General features: G+C 41.7%; 1 protein-coding gene and 1 long non-coding RNA gene across 3 annotated transcripts in view; one reads left to right on the top strand and one right to left on the bottom strand.

The window, feature by feature from the left end:
• Positions 1-1,520: 1,520 nt before the first annotated feature.
• Positions 1,521-6,322, bottom strand: LOC111758832 (uncharacterized). 2 transcript variants are annotated; one of them, XR_011650329.1, is made up of 3 exons: positions 6,007-6,322; positions 4,613-4,875; positions 1,521-2,181 (listed from the first exon to the last, which is right to left on the bottom strand). It is a non-coding gene; the product is annotated as an uncharacterized lncRNA (long non-coding RNA). The 2 variants fall into 2 exon arrangements; XR_009188378.2 differs by lacking the exon at positions 4,613-4,875.
• Positions 6,323-6,418: 96 nt separating this feature from the next.
• The window catches only part of ARFGAP3 (ARF GTPase activating protein 3), a 76,849-nt gene continuing 61,591 nt past the window's right edge, over positions 6,419-21,676 (top strand). Inside the window, exons 1-2 of the mRNA XM_058308879.2 lie at positions 6,419-6,634; positions 12,259-12,377. Coding sequence (XP_058164862.1) covers positions 6,566-6,634; positions 12,259-12,377 — 188 coding nt within the window. The 5' untranslated portion in view covers positions 6,419-6,565. The remainder of the gene's footprint in view (positions 6,635-12,258; positions 12,378-21,676) is intronic.

Below are 21,676 nucleotides of genomic sequence, written 5' to 3'. Positions count from 1 at the left end.
GGTCTTCTTTCTTTCTTTTAGCTATGGATATTCCATTCTCCAGTACCATTTGTTGAATAGGTTATTCTTCTGACCCAGTTGGGTGGGTTTGATAGCTTTATCAAAAATCACTTGACCATAGATAAAAAGGCCTATTTCTAAATTCTCAACTTGGTTCCATTGGTTGATATGTCTAGCTTTATGCTAGTATCATACTGTTTTTTTTTTTTACCACTGTTCCTAAGTAATGTGCTTTAAAGTCAGGAAGTGAGAATCCTCCTATTTTGTTCTTCTTTTTAAAAATAATTTTGGCTATTCAGGAACCCCTACCCTTTCAGATAAATTTGGTAATTGGCTTTTCTATTTCTGCAAAGTAGCTGTTGGAATTTTGATTGGGGCTTGTGTTGAATCTGTAAATCATTTTGGGTAGAATTGACACCTTAATGATATCTAGTCTTTCAATCCATGAACACAAAATGTCCTTCCATTTATTTAGGTCTTCTTTGATTTCTTTTAGCAATATTTTGTAGTTTCCTGAATACAGGTCCATTATCATTCATTAACTTTATTCCTAAATAATTGATTACTTCAGTTGCTATTGTAAATGAAATTTTTTTCTGACCTCCTTCTCAGATTGCTCATTAGTAGTATACAGAAACACTACTGACTCTTATTAATCTTGCATCCTGCCACTTTGCTGAATTCATCTTATTAGTTTTAGCAGGTTTGTTGTGAAAACTTTTAAATTTTGATGAATTTTTTATTTTATAGTTTGTGGTTTTTGTGTCCTACATATAAAAAATTTTCACCTAACCCAAAGTCACAAAGGTTTTCTTCTATGTTTTCTTCTAGAAATTACATACTATTAGGGTTTAGACCTAGGCCTATGATCCTTCCATATTACTTTTTCATATGGTGTGAAGTATGGGTTATAGTTCATTTTTATTTTTATTTTGCTTATGAAAGTGCATTTGCTCTGGCATCATTGTTGAAAAAACTATCCTTTCTTCATTTAATTACCCTGGCACCTTTATCACAAATCAATTGATCCTATATATATGCGTCTATTTTTTTTGACTCCCTGTTCTGCTCCATTGATCTGTATGTCCACCCTTTCACAATGCTTCACTGTCTTGATTACTGTCATTTTATAGGAAATTGTGAAGCTAGGTATATTTAGCCCTCCTATCATGCACTCCTTTTTCAAAATTGTTTTGACTATTCTAGATTCCTTGTTTTTCCATTATAAAAATTAGAATTAGCCTCTCAGTTTCTACAAAAATACATGCTGATGGTTTGATTGGGATCATGTTAAATCTATAGATCAATTTTTTTTCCCAAATCCATGAATGTGATTTCCCCCCAATTTATTGGGTCTTCTTTGCTTATTTCAGAATGTTATATAATGTTCAGTATACAAGTCTGGTACATATTTCCTTAGGCTTATCCCTATGTATTTTACATTATTTGATGCTACTGTAAACTATTTTTATATTTCAATTTCCCATTGACCTTTGCCAATATATAGACATACAATTGAGTTTTGTATATTGACTTTATATTTTCAACCTTTCTAAACTCACTTATTGGTTCTAATTTTTTTTATTGTAGATCCTTGAGCCTTTCTGCATAGACATTCAAATCATCTCTGTATTAAAACACTTTTAATTCTTCCTTTCCAATCTGGAGACCTTTTATTTCTTGTTCCTTACCTTATTGCTCAGGCTAGGACCTGAACTCTTGAACAAGAGTGATGTAATCAGATATCTTTGGTTGGGGAAAAGCATTCAATAGGTCACCATTATGTATGTGATCAGTTGTAGGTTTTACATAATGTTCTTTAAAAGGTTGTGTGAGTATTTCCTTCTAATTCTAGTTTGCTGGGAGGTTTTTGTTCATTTTTGTTTTCTTTCTTAAAAATAATGAATTGATGTTGAGTTTTGGCAAATGCTTCTTCTGCATCTATTGACATAATTGCTGTTTTCTCAGTCTGTCCATGTGGTGAAAGTCATTGTTTGGTTTTCAAATGTAAACTTAACCTTGCATTCTGGGTTAGACCCTACTTATATGTTTTATGAATCTATGTTTACGAGGAGTATTGGTTGCAGTCTCATTGCTGGTAATGTCTCTGTCTGGTTTTCATATCAAGGTTTTACTGGCCTCATAAAATGAGTTGGGAAGTGTTCCATCCTCTTCTGTTTTCTGGAAAGGCAGAAAATAGATATTATTTCTTCTTAAATGTTTGGTAAGAATCACCAGAGAAGTCATCTGGGTCTGGAGTTTTCTTTGTGGGAAAGTTTTATTTTTTATTATTATAATTTTTAAAGATTTTTATTTATTTCTCCCCACCCACTCATTGTTATGCACTTGCTGTGCCTGTTCCTTTTTCCTCATTTCCTTAGGAGGAACCAGGAACTGAACCTGGGGGGAAGTGGGATGGAGGTGCTTAATCTCTTGAGCCACCTCCGCTCCCTGCTTTATTGTGTCTCTCATTAAGTTTTCCTTGAGTCTTGTGTTGTCTTGTTGCAGCAGCTCACCATGCCTACCCATTGCACCAGCTTGCTAGCTTCTTTAGAAGGCACTGAGAATCGAACCAAGGACCTCCAGTTGGTAGGCAGGAGCCCAATAGCTTGAGCCACATCTACTTCCCTGTAGGAAAGTTTTAAACTACAGTTTCCATTTCCTAAATAGAACCATTTATTTACTAGAACTATCTAGACTATTTCTTCCTGTGTGAGCTTTTGTTTGTGTCTTTAGGTAATATCTCCTCTTCTAAATTGCTGAATTTATTAACACAATGTTTATTATTTTCTCTTATTATCCTTTTAATGTAGGTTCTGTAGTAGTAGCCCTTCTTTAATTCCTGATATTGGTAATTTGTTTCATTTTTTTAAATCAGTTTGTCTAGAGATTTACCAATTTCATTAAATGCCAAAATTTATCCAAAGTGGCTGAATTCTCACCAGCAATGTATGAGAATTCCAGTTGCTTGATATTTCATTTTTGAAAGATAATTTCAGTGGATAATGAATTCTGTACTGACATTTGTTTTTCTTTCAGAACATTAGAAACGTCACTTCATTGTCTTACGGTTTGCATAGTTTTCAATGAGAAGCCTGCTGTAATTGTTATCGTTAAACTTCTTGGGTTTCTCTGAGTTCCTTATGACTTGATAACTTACATTAGTTTTGGAAAATTCTCAGTCATTTTTATGTCTTTAATTATTGTTTGTGCCCCATTCTGTCTTCTTCTGGGACTCTAATCAGCTCTTGGGGGCTGTTCTATTGTTTCATTCTTTTTTTCTCATTGTGTTTTAGTTTGGATAATTCATACAGAGCTATTCTGATGTTCCTCAGCTGTGTCAAGTCTACCTATGAGGTTGTCGAAGGAATTCCTCATCTCTGATGGCTTGGGCCCCAGGGCTGGAGCTTTAACATTCCTGCCCTCCCCATGAAAGCAAACGTCTGCATTTTCCTGTAGTTGGTCTTGGTTGGGAGCATCTTTTCCCTCCTCTGGTGGTATTTAACATCTACTTGGTAAGAGTAAAGGATTCTGAGCCCAAGAGTTTTCTGACTTTCCTCAGGGTAAATGGATTTTGTTTCTCTTCTTACCCCTGCAGCAATGGATTTTTGCCTGTGTCTGGGGAAAAAATTTCCTGTTCTTCCTGCAGAGGTAGATGGGTTGTGGTTCTGTTTTTTCCCTGGTATCAATGGATCTTTGCCTGGGTGAGAAAGGCTTTGCTGCTTTTGCTTTCTAGGAGAGAAGGGTCTGGAGGAAACATGGGGATTTTTACTTGCCCGACAAAGTGTGTCTCTTTGCAGTCTCTTTTCCTATCTCCATTTTTCTCATGGGGAAAGATTGCTGGTGGAGGTTTATGGGAAAGAGCTTGTGAATGAGGGTGAACTCTGTTTGTACTGGGGACCCCCAGTGATTCGAAACTAATATTGAAGCAGACTAGTAAGATAGGAAATCAATAGACAGATCTGGAACCTGGCAGAGAGTTCATGTGGACATCAATAACCCCCAAGATGGCTGCTGAAAGACCCCCATCCCCAAGATTCTGCTATCCAGAACAAAGACTTCTTCTGAAGCCAGGAAAAGCCCCGATATTCCCCCAAGGACTTTATCATTGGGTCCTCACTGAGGGATTGATAGATGGGATCATCAATCAAAACAGCAAACAGCTGGAACCCTCCCCTTGCATTAGTAAAGGGGTGGGATAATTAATAGTTTATAAAGCAGACTGTGAGGCCTGAGTGCCCCCCTGCTCTTTTGCGTCTGGACCCATTCCTACCCTCTGCATACCACTCTTGCCATTTTTCCTCTGCCATGTGGCCATGCAAATAAAACCTGGGCATTTATAATCTGTAATGGGGACTTGTAGTCTGTAAATCAGCCCTCCATATCACTTTTCACCCCCTTCCTCTCTACTTGGGACTCCTGCTCGGTTATTTTCTCCCATTTCTCTTCCCTCCCTACCTGAATAAATTACTGGCCCAACTCACCCGGCATGCTCTTGAAATTCATTTCTGCAGCATAGCCAAGAACCTAAATAAAATCCAGGAGCAATATGCTGGCCCACATTTGGTCTTGAAGAATTCACTAAAATTCTAGTTCATTTCCTTTTGCCCACCTGAATGGCAACCATCTCTTTCTCCTGTGCTCTGCTTATGTTCCATCTTTCCTTGGAGAGGCTTGTCTCTGGAATTCAGTTCACTTGGATGCCTTGCAGCCTCATCTCTCTGATGGGCCCCAGAGAAGTTAGGAGTTTGCATATCACCAAGCCTTTTCTCATTATTATGTTTTAAATGTGGTGATCTTTGTAGCTTTGTACACCCTATGCCCATTCCACAAATCTTTAGAGTTTATGTTATGTTTTAAAGATTGTTCTAGATGCTGGGGAAAGAGGAATAGACAAAACAAAATTAATTCCAAGCAATTTATGTTCAGTTGAGGGGAGGAAGACATATATCTCCCATAGTATTAGGTGAAAATGAATTCTATAAAAACCAGAAACAGATTAAAGACAATGATAGGTGTTTAAATGGCACCATACTTTCCCTCCCTATAGGCCAGTCAGTGTAGATGCTTTTTTGTCTATTTTTTCTTCTCCTCAGGAATCTCTGGTGGAAGGTGGAATACCCTTACCCTGCCCTAATCTGATATAAACTTGGTAAGATTTCAGTTCCAAATGGTAAATGGGACTGTCATGCTCATGAGGGAGAAAATGGAGGCTTTTTCTTTTTAAACATGTCAGGTGGAAAAGGGTGCAGATTTTTTTTCTGAATAGCGCTAAACTAGTACCAACAGGGGCTAAGTACAGGGGTATATAGTTTGACTCAAAAGAAAGAACTCTCTAACACTAGCTGTCTGCAAAAGTAATATACTGTTCAGGAAGGTAATACATTTCACTTCCTTGGGAAAGTTCCAACCCTGGGTTTTTTAGATTCCTCATTCCATGAAAGCTGCCAGCTTCCCCTGGGCTCTCTAATCAGACATTTAAGTGGAGCGAACCTTCCTAACCTCCAAAAGCAGAAAGACAACTCACTGTGAAAGCCCTTCCTAGGGCTTCACCAGCAAAGTGCTCTCCTGTGCCGCCCAGCACTGACTTTTCATGCCTAACCCTGTCGTACAGATGAGCAAACCAAGGGTCCTAGAAGTGAAGGGACCTGACCAAGGTCACAGAGCTGGGAGGTGGCTGGGCCGGGCTGGGAGGCAGCGAGCTGCATCGACGCCAAAACCGCTCCTTCCACTGCACTACCCAGCCTCAGGGAACATTTTTCTGGTGGCTCCACACCCAGTATTTCAAAGAAGCGCCTTCTCCATGGGCTTAGGAGAACTGTTCTAGGTAGAAATACTAGCCAGGAAGTGGAATGCAGGTCAGGAGGCGCTGGGGTTCAAAGTCTACCGTCTTTTCCGGTCAAGCCCGAGTGTTTTTTTTACCTAAAGGTTATCTCTCTCTCCACTGAGAAACCGAAACTGGCACTTTCAAGAAAACCGATTTCCGGGGGTTAGCAAGCTTCCTACCTTGGGCTCAGATTTATCTGAGGGGAAAAAAAGGCGAGCAGTGAAAATCTGGCGTCTGGGCTCGAGTCCTCTGGAGTTGGATGATAGCCCTTCTCCTCAGTTTCCTCCTTTGCCATTTGTAGTGAGTGGCATGGAAAGTATGTGAGAAGACTCTGGCCACGGAAACACTCCACCCGTGGAAATGGCTAAACGGAGCGGTCGCTGTTCCTGACGCCGAGCGCGTGGAAGCAATCTCCGCCTCAGCTACGCACGGCCACACAGCTGCTGAGGAAGCCAAGGCCTCGAGGAGGCGCGCGACACACCGCGCACGCGCGGGCAGAGCCGGAGGCGCGGCCTGAGGGGCGGGGCCAGAGCTGCCGCGGGCGGGGGCGGGGAAGGAGAGCGGCGCGTGCTCGCAGCTGGGGGCGGGTCCGGGGCGGGGCCTGCTCGTCGGGGGCGGGGCCTGCTCGTCACGCGCAGCCCCGCCCCCCGGCCGGCGTCGGTCTCCCGGAGGCGGCAACCGCTCCGGCTCTTCGCTTCCCGGTCGGCGCGGCCCGCGGCACCCGGGTCTGTGGTGACGATGGGGGACCCCAGCAAGCAGGACATCCTGGCCATCTTCAAGCGCCTCCGCTCGGTGCCCACCAACAAGGTACCGGCCGCGGGGTTGCGGGGCCTGGCGGGCATCGCTGCCCGGCCCGCGGGGGCCCCGGCGGCCGCGAAGGAGGAGCCGCCGGCTGTGACACGTCGCACTGTGGGGCCGCGGCGGCCTGGGCCTGGCCCGGGTCCGCCCGGCGCGCCGCTCGCCGGCCCGGGCGGGGAGAGCGGCGGAGGGGGCGCGCACCCGCGGGGGGACCCCTGCGGGCCTCGGGGGCGGTGGGCCCGGGGGGCGGGAGGCGGCCACCTGTGGGTCCTGTCACGCGGCGGGAGTAAGAGGGCTGTGCGGGGCACGGGTGCGGGCTCGCCCCGGGGCTCCTGGGCCCGCCTGGGCGCCCCTCCCCCAGCCAGGCCCCCGGCGCGGGCTGCGTGGCGGGCTCGGCTCGCCCCTCCCGCCGGCCGGCGCTCCCGGGCTCCTCGCGGCGCCTGCCGGAGCCCGCTGCGGTCCCGTGGCCTGACGTGGCAGCCTCTTTTCCCATCTGGAAAGCTGTCAGGGGGTCTCTGCAGGGACTGCCAGCTTTTCCCTCGCTTGCTAGGAAAGCCCACCCTGAACCCTTTCCCTTTTCCCTGTGATTTTGGTTACTGGAGTTTTCTTTCTTTTTTTCCTTCTTCAGAGGCTGGTTCCCCCATAACTTTTACCACTTCTGACGACTGGCTGGACGTGTCGTGATGACACATCAGGCCAGCGTGACCTCGGCGACACCCTCAGCTGAGTCTCACAGGTCCGAGAGGGGCCTGGAGGTGCAAAGGGCTGCCCTGCCAGCGCGGACTCTCCCCTCCCCTCCCTGACAGGAGTTCTGGGTGTCCTGGGCCCCCAGCCTGCCTCCCCCCTTTACCGCACCCCTCCCCTCCCCTCCGACCTGAACAGCTGTTAACAAGCTTCCTGCGTATTGTCATAAGCCTTGCAAGGATGGCATAAAAAGGTCTTGAGTTTTACAAAATAAAGCTGCTTTTGATTGTTTTAGGTCCCGATGGTGGAGGGGAGCCCATATTTTCACAGGAGTGAGAAAGGAAACAGTTTATTGGGGGTGACGTCTGCCAGTTGTAGAAAGTCAGGAGGAGAAAGGCCCTAGGAGTTCTTCAGTGCTACCTTCTTGGTATTTTCCAGATTTGCACGTTTAGATTGTTCCATTTATAAAGAGTGGTTACTTTGTAACGACACCAGCTGAAGATCTGCAGTTAGCAATGTGGAAACTGTTCTTTTGTTGTTTGCTTTATCTCAGAAACAGATGGACAGGTGTTCTCTTTGAATTTCTCAAAGGGAATGTGTCCACTTTTAAATATGAAATCAGCATATTTAAACAGACCCTTGTGGGTTTGCCTGTAAATTGTTAGGCAGATTCTGTCACTTTCTAGCAATGTCATCCTTGGGCAGGTTACTTGACCACTTTGTATCTTATTTTCCTGATTTGAAAATGGTGGCATGAGCTGGAATTAACTCAAAGGGTTATTGTGAGGATTCGATGAGGTAATTCAAGTACAGCTCTTGGAGCAGTACCTGCACATACTAGTTGTCAATAAATGCTAGCTGTGTTTTGGTATTAATTTTTTTTTTATGAAGAATACACCTATGAAAAGTTTTTATATTCTATAATAGGATTAATAAAAGCATTAAGTAAAAATATTTTCTGGTATGTTCTGTAGTAATACACTGCATAGTTCTTGATTACAATTTTTTTTTGGTAATTGTATGAAACATTGCCTATACAAAGATGAAACTAGTTTTAATGTTGTAGAAGAGTCAGATAACCATAAGCATTTTAAAAATTGGGTTGTAAAAAAGGACTGTTAAGATATATGAGATAGGAAAGGTAATTAAAGAAAAACAACTCGGTTTACTTTTCGACTATGGTATCCAATTTCCTCCTCTCGTGTGTGGTGAATATTTACTCCGCATCAAAAGTGTTAAGTGTCAGTTTTTTAGTTTGTGAAACCCTTCCTTGTTGCTATCCTGTTCCTTAATTTTACAGAGTGCTTGGGTTATTCCCTCAACAAATAATCATTGAGCTCCTTCAATGTGCTGGGCACTGGGCAAAACCTTGAGGATACATTGATGAATGAAAAGGCACGGCTCATACCTTCAGGAAGCTTATGTTCTAGCAGATGTAGGACCTCATGGCGATGTGTTTTCTGCTCCGAAGTGGGCTCTGGAAGTAGACTACTTGGGTTTCAGTCCCAGCTCTTCCCCTTTTTAGCTGTATTACTTAACTTCACAATTCCTTCCTTTTCTCTAAAATGGGGATTAGGTCTGGGACATAGTATGTGGAACTCAGTGCAAAATGAAAATGCAGGACCCTCGTTGAAAAAAAATGGAGAATTTCAAGATGAGACAGCAGAGTGCTGAATCAATTGTGGGCCCTTCTGAAGGCAGAGCCCTTCCTGGGTTGTATGCACAGGCAAGAAGCTGACCCTGATGGGGATGGTCACAGGGCATTCTTTTATAGGGTTACTGTGAAGACTAAAGTGGTTGAAGTGCAAGAACAGTGCCTGCCCTCGGGTAAACATTTAATACTGGCTGCTACTATTGCCATTGTAATCGTTATTCTCATCACTGGTCAAAATAAATAGTCAAAAGCTATTTATGTATTTATTTTATCATGATGATAACTGATTCTGCTTTATTTGTAGAGAACTGTAGCTTACCTTCGGTTTGGAATTGCATGTCAAAAAGTACAGTCCCTGCTCTTCAAAGCACAGACTCTATCCCAACAGGAGAATCAAGGCAGTCATTTTTGAGATCCAGACTTATATTTCTAACAGCCTCCTGACCTTAAATTCCACAGATCCAAATCTGAACTCATTAGCTTTTCCACCCTTACACATTGCCCAGCCCCCCGTGTTTCCATTTAGTGAGCACTCAGGTGTCACGCAGCCCCTGCCCTCATGGAGCTACAGTTTAGGTATTACTCCTGGTTGGTAGGTCAGGAGGATGCTGACATGTTAGAAAGCTCACTGCTCTTTCCTGGTAGCTGGCCTTGCCGCCACCTCAGAAGTGATTCTCAAACTTGCCTGTTCTGGGCTGTGAACACCAAATCTCTGCTGTCACTTCTGTCCACATGGCTATCTCCTGCAAGGCTCTTTTGCCACTAACTGTCTTTTTAGACCCTATTCTTGAGATCCTGAATGACTTCTTGACCCTGTCTAGAAAACTTTTTGCATCCTGTTCTTGTTTACTTGTTTACAGCCAAATGGGTGCTGATGCAAAATACCAGAAATGGGTTGGTTTCTATAAAGGGTATTTATTTGGGGTAGGTGCTTACAGATACCAGGCCATAAAGCATAAGTTACTTCCCATCTATTTCCATGTGTTGGAGCAAGATGATGCCAGTGTCTACGAGGGTTCAGGCTTCCTGGGTTCCTCCCTTGCTGGGGCTTGCTTCTCTTCCTCTGTGTGCTTACTTCCTGGGGCTCCAGCTTAAGACTTCAGCATCAAACTCCAACATGGCCCAGTAGAAGTCCTAATCATGATTTAATCATGCCCAGGTACAGACCAGATTACAAACATAACCCAATATATTTTTTTGGAATTCATAACTATATCAAACTGCTACACTTACTAAGGTACCACCTTATAACTAACTGCCTCACTCTCTAGACTGTGGTCTCCATGAAGGCAGACTCTTTCTGTATCACCATTGTCCAGTTCTGGCTCAGCTCCAGGTGCACTCCTTAAGAGCTGGTACATGTGTGATAGCTAGCAGTTGACTGAATTAGTCAGAGAATATGAAGGGCCTCTTGCAGAAGATTAGTGTTCCTGGGCAGGGTCATTGCATTCGGTGTCTCTGGGAGGAGGGTTCCTTCCTCTAAGGGGTGTTAGTTTTGGGTCTGTCTCTCCCAATGCACAGTGAGCTCTTGGGAGTCAAAGACAGCACGTCACCTGGCAGGGAGGAGGGACTTGGCAAGGGATTGTGGGATCAGTGATGGTATCTACTTTATACTCTAGTACCTGTCACGCTGCCCAACATACAGCAGGTGATCAGTAAACATTGAAGTGAGCCCACCAGCACCTTTCATGTTCATTGTCCTCTACCCCCACCCCCACTCCCACCCCACATCACTATTCTTGCTTGCTTAATGTGAGCTTGTCATGGTGAGGGCCTTTGGAAAATCCACTCATGTTTTCTCTCCTGTATTGCCAGAAGCTGGATCTTTCTAGATGATTATAGTTTAGACAACCTTCTCATATGTGGTACTTCCTATAAAATATATCTAAAATTTGTTGTTGTTTTTTTTAATCTGGAAAAAAAATTCTTCTGTTAATGGAATTTTCACTGTTCTGTTGTGAATTATATTCTAAATATAAGTTTCCTTGACAAGCACTGTATATTTTAAAGTACTTTTATGCTCCTGTTATTAGATGAATACTGTTTGACTGTAGTTGTGTCAAAGGGGCTAGTGATAATTTTCAAGCTAGAAATAAGTTTTGAAAGTTGTTCATTTAATTAATTAATATTTACCAAGTGCTTACAATGAGTAAGGCACTATTTTTCAGGCTCTGTGGGAGACTGAAAATACACAACTCTTTTCAACAAACAGTTACCAGGAAAGCAAGGTGAATGGGAAAGGTCCCCGGCCTCTCAGGAGCTCTTTGCCCCTCAGTGGGAGAGGGAGCACTTTTTTTTGTTAATGAACTGTGTGTTTGTGAATTACAAAAGTGGCCTGGACAAAGGGGAGGGGACAGAGTTGGAGATGGACACAGCATTTCATAGAAGGACATCTCTGTGTATTATCTGTTGCCATGTATCAAATTACCCCAAAACTTTGCATTTTAAGCTGACAAGCATTTATTATCTCACTCAGCTCTGAGGGTCAGGAACTTGGGGGTGGCCTGGCTGGATGGTTCTGGCGCAGTCTCTCCCAAGGTTGTGATCAGGTTGCCTGCTGGGCCTCCCCACTTGAAGGCTGCAGGAGCTGCTTCCAAGCCCCTCAGGTGGTCCGTGCCTCAGTTCCTCACTCACTGTTGGACCGAGGGCCTCAGTTCCTTACCACTTAAGCCTCTCCACAGGGCTGCCCGAGTGTCCTCAAGGCATGGCAACGGGCCTTCCCTAGAGCTAGTGCGCGAGAGAGCGAGAGAGAGGAAGCCACAGTGTCTTTTCTCACCTAATCTCAAGTGAACACAGCCACTTCTGCCATTATCTATTGGTCAGTGAGGGAGGGGCTTATTGTGGGGACGCGCCAGGTGGTAGAGACCCTTGGGGCCATCTTGGAGGCTGGCTCCTACCCTGTCCCCTGGCTGGGAGAGGAGGGGTAGACATACTGCCCACTGTCTGGGGTGGAACTGTGGCCCAGGGTAGGCAGGAAGGCCTGGAGCGTCACAGGGGGAGAACGCTGGCCCGCAGCAGCCAGTTTCATTCGTTGACTGGAAGGATGTCTGCTGATGCTGCGTGGGTAAGTCAGGTTCGAGATGATGTACAATCCTAGCTTCCCTTCACTATGCATTATAATAAAAGAAATTGATACTTGAGGTTTTTTTCCCCCTTTATCTAGGTGAGGTATTTTCTAATAGCCAGAATTTAATCTGTGAACTTTAACCAGCTTTCAATCTACGCTGTGTGTTGTATCCCACAGGGTGGCTCATTTGGCTAATATAAATTAATTAATGATTTTTTTTCCTTTCAGGTGTGTTTTGATTGTGGTGCCAAAAATCCCAGCTGGGCAAGCATAACCTATGGGGTATTTCTTTGCATTGATTGCTCAGGGTCACACCGATCTCTTGGTGTTCACTTGAGTTTCATCCGGTAAGTGAGTTTTTCCTCACTGGGAATATGTGAGGAATTATATCATTATGTGCTCTTCTTGCCCCTTTTTCTTTGTTCTGTTTTGACCTTATGAGTTATGGGGCTTTAAATTTTACATAATTAAGAAAACTGGGACAATGAATTATTTTCCATTTAGTTTCTATTATATAGAGATCTGGGTTAGAGACATGAGGCAGTGATGTTCAAGGTCTTATATAAGGTTGGAATGAAGAGTTTTGAGGCAGTATTTCCTCACCTTTTATCTTCTGATAACTTAGAAGTACAAAGGAGTCTTGCTAGGACACAGCCATGGTAAAAGGGAATTCACATGCTGTGGATCTGTCCTATAGCTGCCCAAGGTAAAAGGCAGATGCCCTCATTACAGCATAACCCGGTAGCTATGACTCCCAAGGACAAAGCCTGACTATGTGACTTTTGTATAAATGTTAGCAGCAGTGTCACATGAGGGTCTTTCTTCTCATTTCATCTTAAGACTTGGATTGCAGTGAGTTCCTTCAAGCAAGTAAATTGTCTCTTTCTGCCTCTGGGGCAGTAGCCTATACCCCTGTGGGCAGACACAGCACCACAGTCCAGCGGGAGGGAGGAAGTGCCTTTGTTGAAGTAAAATAAATCAAAATAATGAGAAAAAACAAAAAACAAAAAAACAAGCCCATGAAAGAGCCCCTTGCTTGGATGAGGGCTGGATGCAGAGCGAGGCCTGAATTTTAGCTCCCCTGGGGCCCTTGCCAGCACATGAGCCTCCAGCCAAAGCTCATACCTCCAGGATTGCCCATTTACCAGTTTCCCTGCCACCTCATTTTCCAGGGAAGGAACCAGATAGGCAGGTTATTTGGAACTGTGGTAAGCAATTGTATTTTTTACTATGACTTAAGAAAGAAATAGTGATACAACAGTATTACTATAAAAGCACAATTGCTTCTATAGGATAAAATCGATTATAGTTTATAATGAGATATTTTGTTTGATCACACAAAAACTATGCAGTAATAATTACATAATTTTCTTTTTAATTATGTTAATTTTTAAAAAGAACTTTCCTGATGCAAAGAGTTTTTTTCAGAAATGAATTTGTACAAGCGTGATGCACTAAACATTATAGTCCTATAACTCCATAAGTAATTCTTTAGAAAAGAGAGTTATTTTGTACATTCTTACTACTTTTAGAGTCTTTTGGTTTCTTTTTTTCTCTTCTTAGACATAGGTCACAGAATATTTTGAATACACTATCCTGCCCTTGTCTCTTTTCTAATGTCGAGGAATTTAGTTGCCAGACCAACTTTATTTTTAATGTACTTTTTTCCAGATCAGTTGTTATCAGTTAGCATCTGGTAACTAGTTTGCCCAGAACCAATAGAAGCTGGACTCAGGCAATTCATAAATTTAGTTCTCTTCCTTTTTCTTTTTACTGTGTTCTTTGCCTTTTCCTCTCTGCCAAGTCCCTCCCATTAAAATCTTGTCCTCCCTTTTCCTCACCGCAAAAGCATACTGCCACTTTAAGCCATTCCAGGAAGTTAGGTGGTTTTCTGATGTGTCCCACATAGAGGGAAGGACTGGCCTGGAGCCTGACGAGGCTGGACATCAGGGTCTGTTTGGTGCTATCACAGACTTAATCATTAGCCTTTAAAAGTTGGATAAATATGAATGCATGAATCATAATGCTATACATGACTCAGAAACAATTGTATTAAAAATTACTATATAACCAGAGGGCAGCACTCTAGGATTTGGTCAAGGGAAATTCAAGGATGAGAAGGATACCTAGTAAGGAATTTTTTGATTAAAAAAATGTATTGATTAAAAAAAATGACAAACGCTAGTCATTGTAAACACATCCAGGCATTTGCAAAGTATGTAAAGTAAAAAAGTGAGTCCTTCCTCTAGAATCCTCTCTTTACTTGCCTTCCTCTCACCCCACCCCCTACCAAAACATTCACATATGTTTCCATTTCCCAGCAGTTTGACATGGGTGGTATGCTTATTTAAAAGTTTATTTTTTTATTCAAACTTTATTTCAAATTCAAAAAATAAAATAACGGACAAAAGGCAGTTCAACAAGTTATGGAAGCGTTATTCCAAATAGTTTCTGTCCAGGAACTCTTATCTCATCTGATACCAAAAACAAATTCAGTTGTACCTCCAGTGTTCAGAAAGATTCACAGATGAACAGAGTTTAGTTAAATGACTTAATCAAGTTTTCCTTGTTAATGACGAAAATGAAGAAGAGGAAAAAAATGCTTAATATTTTTATCTACAAAACTAAACCCCATGTTATATTTTTTTACCTTTATCATTAATACCTTTTTTGCTTTTGCTATAAAAATATTACTATATTGTTGTTAACTATAGTCTAAGTTACATTAGTTTTTTTCCCCGTGTAATTTTGGCTGTAGATGAAGATTGTAGTTACTAATATAAATACAGTAATGTTCTTCTACTACAAGGTGTTAAGAATATGGTCTTCAAGACTTTTGCCCATTTTTTAATTGGGTTGCATGTCATTTTGTTGTTAAATTGTATAATTTATTTTTCCCCCCTTATTTCTCCTCCCCTTCCCCCCTCCTCATTGTCTGCTCTCTGTGTCCATTTGCTGTGTGTTCTTCTGTGTCTGTTGTGTTCTCATTAGGCAGCTCCAGGAACCCATTCTGGGACCTTCCAGAGTGAAAGAGAGGTGATCATTCTCTTGCTCTACCTCAGCTCCCTAGTTCACTGCATCTCATATTGTCTCTTCTCTGTGTCTCTTTTTTGTTGTGTCATCTTGCTGCGTCAGCTCTCAGTGTGGGTGGCACCACTCCTGGGCGGTGTGCACTCCTTAATGGGGCTGCACTCCTTGCATGGGGGGCACCCCTGTGCGGAGTGACACTCCTTGTGCACAGCAGCACTCCATGTGGGCCAGTTCGCCACACAGGCCAGGAGGCTCTGGGTATCAAACCCTGGACCTCCTATATGATGGGTGGAAGCTCTGTCTGTTGAGCCATATCCACTTCCCTATAATCCCTTTATATAACATGGAATCAAACCCTTGTCAGATATATGGTTTCTGAAGGCTTTTTTAATTGAGTTGACTGCCTTTTCATCTTCTTAACAAAATCATTTGAAATACAAAAATGTTTACTTTTGAGGAGGTCCCAGTTATCTACTTCATTGCTTGTGCTTTGGTTATAAGGTCCAAGAAGCTACCACCTACCACAACATCTTGAAGATGTTTCCCTACATTTTCTTCCAGGGGTTTTGTGGTTCTAGCTTTTATATTTAGGTCCTTGATCCACTTTGAATTAATTTTTGTATAAGTTGTGAGATAGGTATCCTTTTTTCTTTCTTTACATACGGATATCCAGTTTTCCCAGCACCATTTTTTTTTTTAAGATTTGTTTATTTTTCCCACTCCCTCGTTGTTTGCACTTGCTGTGTCTGTTAGTCTTTCATTTTTCTTTAGGAGGCACCAGGAGCTGAACCTAGGACCTCTGATGTGAGAGAGAGATGCCTAATCTCTTTTTTCAAAATTTAATTTAATTTAATCTAATTTAATTTTAATTTTTTATTTATTTCTCTCTCCTTCCCCCCGTTGTCTGTTTTCTGTGTTCATTCGCTCTGTTCATCTGCATCCACTTGCATTATCCCATGGAACTGGGAAACTGTCTCTTTTTGTTGTGTCATCTTGCTGCGTCAGCTCTCCGTGTGTGCAGAGCCATTCCTGGGCGGGCTGTGCTTTTTTCATGCAGGGCACTCCTTGTGGGGCACACTCCTTGTGCATGGGGCACCCCTACATGGGGATGCCCTTGTGTGGCACAGCACCCCTTGAGCACGGCAGCACTGCTCATGGGCTAGCTTACCACATGGGTTAGGAGGCCTTGGGGATTGAACCCTGGATCCTCCGTATGGTAGATGGAGGCTCTGTCAGTTGAGCCACGTTCACTTCCCAGGTACCTAATTTCTTGAGCCACCTCTGCTCCCTGCTTCGTTGTGTCTCTCGTTATGTTTTTCCTCCCCAAGTCCCTTGTTGTGTCATTTTGTTGCGTCAGCTCACTGCACCTGCCTGTCGTGTCACCTTCCTGTCTTCTTTAGGAGGCACCGGGAACCTCTACTTTCTGCTTTGTTATGTCTCATTATGTTTTACCTTCTTGTGTCAGCTTGCCGCACCTGCCCATTGCACCAGCTCACTGTCTTTAGAAGGCACTGGGATCCAAACCAGCGACCTATGTGGTAGGCTAGAGTCCAGTTGCCTGACCCACATCCGCTTCCCACCATTTGTTGAATAGGTCATTCTGACCCAGCTGAGTGGGTTTGACAGGCTTGTCAAAACTCACTTGACCATAGATGTGAGGGTCTATTTCTGAACTCTCAGTTCAATTCCATTGGTCAATCTGTCAATCTTTATACCAGTACCATGCTGTTTTTACTGCTGTAGCTAGATTGTATGCTTTAAGAAGTAAGAGTCCTCCAATTTCATTCTTCTTTTTGAAGATATATTTGGCTATTCAGGACCCCTACTCTTCCAGATAAATTTGATAATTGACTTTTCCAGTTCTACAAAGAATGCTGTTAGAATTTTTATTAGGATTGCTTTAAATCTGTACATCAGTTTGGGTAGAATTTACATCTTTGGTAATATTGTCTTCCAACCCCTGAACATGGAATATTCTTCCACTTATTTAGATCATTATTGGTTTCTTTTAGCAATGTTTTACAGTTTTCTGAATGCAGGTTCTTTATGTCCTTGGTTAAGTTTATTCCCAAATATTTTATTCTCTTTGTATTGTGAATGGAATTTTTTTTCTGGCTTCTTCTGCAGATTGCTCATTAGTAGTATATAGAAATGTTAATGATTTTCATGTAGTAATATTGTATCCCACCACTTTGCTCAAATCATGTATTAGTTCTAGTGGTTTTGTTGTGGATTTTCAGGATTTTCAAAGTATAGGATCATATAATCAGCAAATAATGCCAGTTTTATTTCTTCCTTTCCTCTTGGGTGACTTTTATTTCTTTTCTTACCTAATTGCTCTAGCTAGAACTTCTATCACTATATTGAATAACAGTGAAGAGAGTGAGCATCCTTGTCTTGTTCCCAATCTCAGCAGGAAAGCTTTCAGTCTTCTACCATTGAGTATGATTTTAGCTGTGGGTTTTCCATATCATATTGAGAAAGTTTCCTTCTATTCCTGTCTTTTGGAATGTTTTTATCAAGAAACATTGCTGTATTTTGTCAAATGCCTTTTCTGCATCTATTGAGATGGTCATGTGATTTTTCTTCTTCAATTTATTAATGTTGTGTATTATGCTGATTGATTTTCTTATGTTGAACCACCCTTGCCTACACTCACTTGATTGTGATGTGCAATTTTTTAATGTGCTATTGAATTTGGTTAGCAAGTATTTTGTTGAGGATTTTTGCATCCATATTCATTAGAGAAATTGGTCTATAATTTTCTTTTTTCATAATATCTTTATTTGACTTTGGTATTAGCGTGATGTTATTAGCTTCACAGAATGAGTTTGGTAGCAATCTAAGTAGTATGTGTTTTGGAGTAGATCTATTTGCACTTATTCTGGTTGGGGTGCACTGCACTTCTTGGACATGCAAGTTCATTTCTTTCATGAGAGTTGGGAAATTTTCAGCCATTATTTCCTCAAATACTCTTTCTGCCCCTTTTCTCTTCTCTTCTTCTGGAACTCCCATGACATATATGTTGTTGTGTTTCATGTTATCATTCAATTCCCTGAGTCCCTGCTCAGTTTTTTCCATTCTTTTCTCTCTCTGTTCTTTCTTCAATTTCAGCTGTTTTGCTTTCTGGTATCACTTATTCTTTCTTCTATAATTTCAAGCCTGCTGTTGTATGCCTCTAATGTGTTTTTTTTAACAAATCAATTTTATTGATACATATTAATAAAGCATAAAGTTCATACAAAGTATACAATCAGTGGTATTTGGTATAATTATATAGTTGTGCATTCATCACTTCAGTCATTATTAGAGCATTTTCATTATTTCAATAATAATAATAATAACTGAAAAGCAGACAAACAAGAAAATTCTTCACCTCTCAATCTCTCTCTGTTTCCCCTGCTGTACATAGCTTCTATTTTTGATTATTCTTGCACAAATTATTTATTTATTAAGCAGTTTTATTGAGATATATTTACGTACCGTAAGATCTATCTAAAGTATATATTCAATGACTTTTAGTATAATCACAGTGTTGTTCATTCATCATCACAAAAAAATTTTAGAATTATTTCATTACTCCAAAAATGAAAACTCCATACCCCTTAGCATGCCCTCTGTAGCCCTACATAACTACTCATCAAATTTCATCTTTAAATTGATTTATATTTTATATAAATGGAATCATACAATATGTTACACAATAGATTTAGTTCTTAGTAATGCAGTCATACGGTATTTTTCCTTTTGTGTCTGGCTTTCTTCACTCAGTATATTGTCCTCCAGGTTCATCCATTTTGTCATATGCTTTACAACTTCATTTCTTCTTTCAGCTGCTTAATATTCCATCGTGTGAATACACCACAGTTTGTTTATCCGTTCATTGGCTGATGGTCACCTGGATTGTTTCCAGTTTGGGCAGTTGTGAACACCACCACTATGGACATAGGTGTGCAGATGTCTATTCATGTGACTGCTCTCAGTTCTTTTGGGTATATATCCAGCAGTGGTATTGCCAGTTCACATGGCAAATCTATATTCAATCTCTTTAAGAATTGCCAAACAGTCCTCTGTAGTATACCATTTTGCGTTATCTATGAACGCATCCTGTCTCTCTGCATCCTCTCCAGCACTCGTAGTTCTCTTTCTTTTTAATAGTGGCCATTTTGGTAAGTGTGAAATGATATCTCATTGTAGTTTTGATTCACATTTCCCTAATTAGAGATGTTGAACATTTAAAAAATTTTTTTTTGCCATGTGTATGTCTTCTTTGGACAAAAGTCTATTCAAATCTTTTCCCAGTTTTTAATTGGGTTGTCTTTGTTGTTGTTGAATTGTAACATCTCTATATATCATGAATATTAAAATCTTATCAGACAAGTGATTTCCAGATATTTTCTCCCACTGGGTCAGCTACCTTTTCACCCTTTTGACAAAGTCCTGTTGAGGTGCAGAAATGCTTAATTTTGAGGAGGTCCCATTGATCTATGTTTTCTTTTGTTTCATGTGCTTTGGGTATAAGGTCTAAGAAACCACCACTTATCACAAAGTCTTTAAGATGTTTCCCTACATTTTCTTCTAGTAGTTTTATGGTCCTGGCTTTTATATTTAGGTTTTTGATCCATTTGGAATTGATTCTTGTATAGGGAAAGGGTAGGGATCCTCTTTCATTCTTTTGATTTTATTTTATTTATTTTTTTTTTTTTTTAAAGATTTATTTATTTATTCAATTTCCCCCCCTCCCCTGGTTGTCTGTTCTTGGTGTCTATTTGCTGCGTCTTGTTTCTTTGTCCGCTTCTGTTGTCGTCAGCGGCACGGGAAGTGTGGGCGGCGCCATTCCTGGGCAGGCTGCACTCTGTTTCGTGCTGGGCGGCTCTCCTCAAGGACGCACTCCTTGCACGTGGGGCTCCCCCACGCGGGGGACACCCTTGCGTGGCACGGCACTCCTTGCGCGCATCAGCACTGCGCATGGCCAGTTCCACACGGGTCAAGGAGGCCCGGGGTTTGAACCGCGGACCTCCCATATGGTAGACGGACGCCCTAACCACTGGGCCAAAGTCCGTTTCCCTCTTTTGATTTTAGATATCCAATTCTCCCAGCACCATTTGTTGAAGAAACTATTTTGAACTGTTAATATAGACTTGGCATGTTTGTCAAAAACCAGTTGAACATCATTACTAGTGTTCTGCTGGGGAACTATTGTGATTAGTAAGGGAAGAAATTGTAGTAGTGATGTGGAGAGAGTGGCCACAGTGGCTGCTGATGGTAGGGAGACAGAAGAAGAGATATGGTGTGGGGGCATTTTCAAGATTTGGAGTTGTCCTGGGTGGTGCTGCAGGGACAGATGCTGGATGTTGTGTGTCTTGCTGTGTCCCACTGGGTGGACTGGGGGAGAGTGTGACTACAATGTGGACCACTGTCCAGGTGGTGCAGTGGTGCTCCAGAATGTATTCACCAGGTGCAGTGGATGTGCCGCAATGATAGAAGAGGTGGTTGATGTGGGAAGGGTGGGGTGGATGGGATGGGGGGTATATGGGGGCCTCATATTTTTTGAATGTAACATTTAAAAGAAAATAAAGAAGAAGAAAAAAACCAATTGACCATATAGGTGATGGTTTATTTCTGGATTCTTTATTCTATTCCACTTTTCAATGTGTCTGTCTTTATTCCAGTACCCTGCTATTTTGACCATTGTAGCTTTGTAATAGTTTCAAGGTCAGACAGGGAAATTCCTCCCATGTTGCTCTTCTTTTATAGAATGCATTTGCCTATTTGGGTGCACTTTTCCTTCTATATGAATCTGGTAATTACCTTTTCTAATTCTGTAAAGTAGGCTGTTAGAATTTTGATTGGTACTGCATTGAATCTATAAATCGGTTTGGGTAGGATTGACATCTTCATGATATTTAGTCTTCCAATCCATGAACATGGAATGTCTTTCCATTTGTTTAGGTCTTCTTTGATTTCCTTTATCATTGTTTTGTAGCTTTCTGCACATAGGTCCTGTACTTCTTTGGTTAAATTGGTTCTTAGGTGTTTGAGTCTTTTTGTTGCAAGTATAAATAGAATTTTTGCCCTGATTTCCTCCTCAGATTGCTCAGTACTGGAATACAAAAACATCACTGATTTTTGTTTGCTGATCTTGTATCCTGCCACTTTGCTGAACTCATTTATTAGCTCAAGTAGCTTTGTGGTAGACATTTCAGAATTTTCTAAATATAAGATCATGTCCTCTGGAAATAGTGAGTTCTACTTCCTCTTTTCCTATTTGAATGCCTTTAATTTCTTTTTTTCTTGTCTAATTGCTCTAGCTAGAACTTCTAGTACAATGTTGAATAACAATGGTGACAATAGGCAACCTTGTCTTGTTTCTGATCTTAGAGGGAAATATTTCAACCTTTTTTCCCCATTGAGTATGGTATTTGCTGTGGGGTTTTCATATATGCTTTTTATCATATTAAGGAATTTTCTTTCAATTTGTATCTTTTTTTTTTTTTTTTTTTTTGAGGTACCTGGGGTCAGGGAATAAATTTGGGACCCTGTATGTGGGGAGCTGATGTACAACCACGGAGCCACATTGGTTTCCCGGGTTGGTTTTTTCATTTGTTTTTGTTTT

The sequence above is a fragment of the Dasypus novemcinctus genome, chromosome 12 (genome assembly GCF_030445035.2).
Source record: "Dasypus novemcinctus isolate mDasNov1 chromosome 12, mDasNov1.1.hap2, whole genome shotgun sequence".
NCBI lineage: Eukaryota > Metazoa > Chordata > Mammalia > Cingulata > Dasypodidae > Dasypus > Dasypus novemcinctus.
The sequence above is the reverse complement of the archived record's forward strand: the minus strand, read 5'-3'. Positions and strand labels throughout refer to the sequence as shown.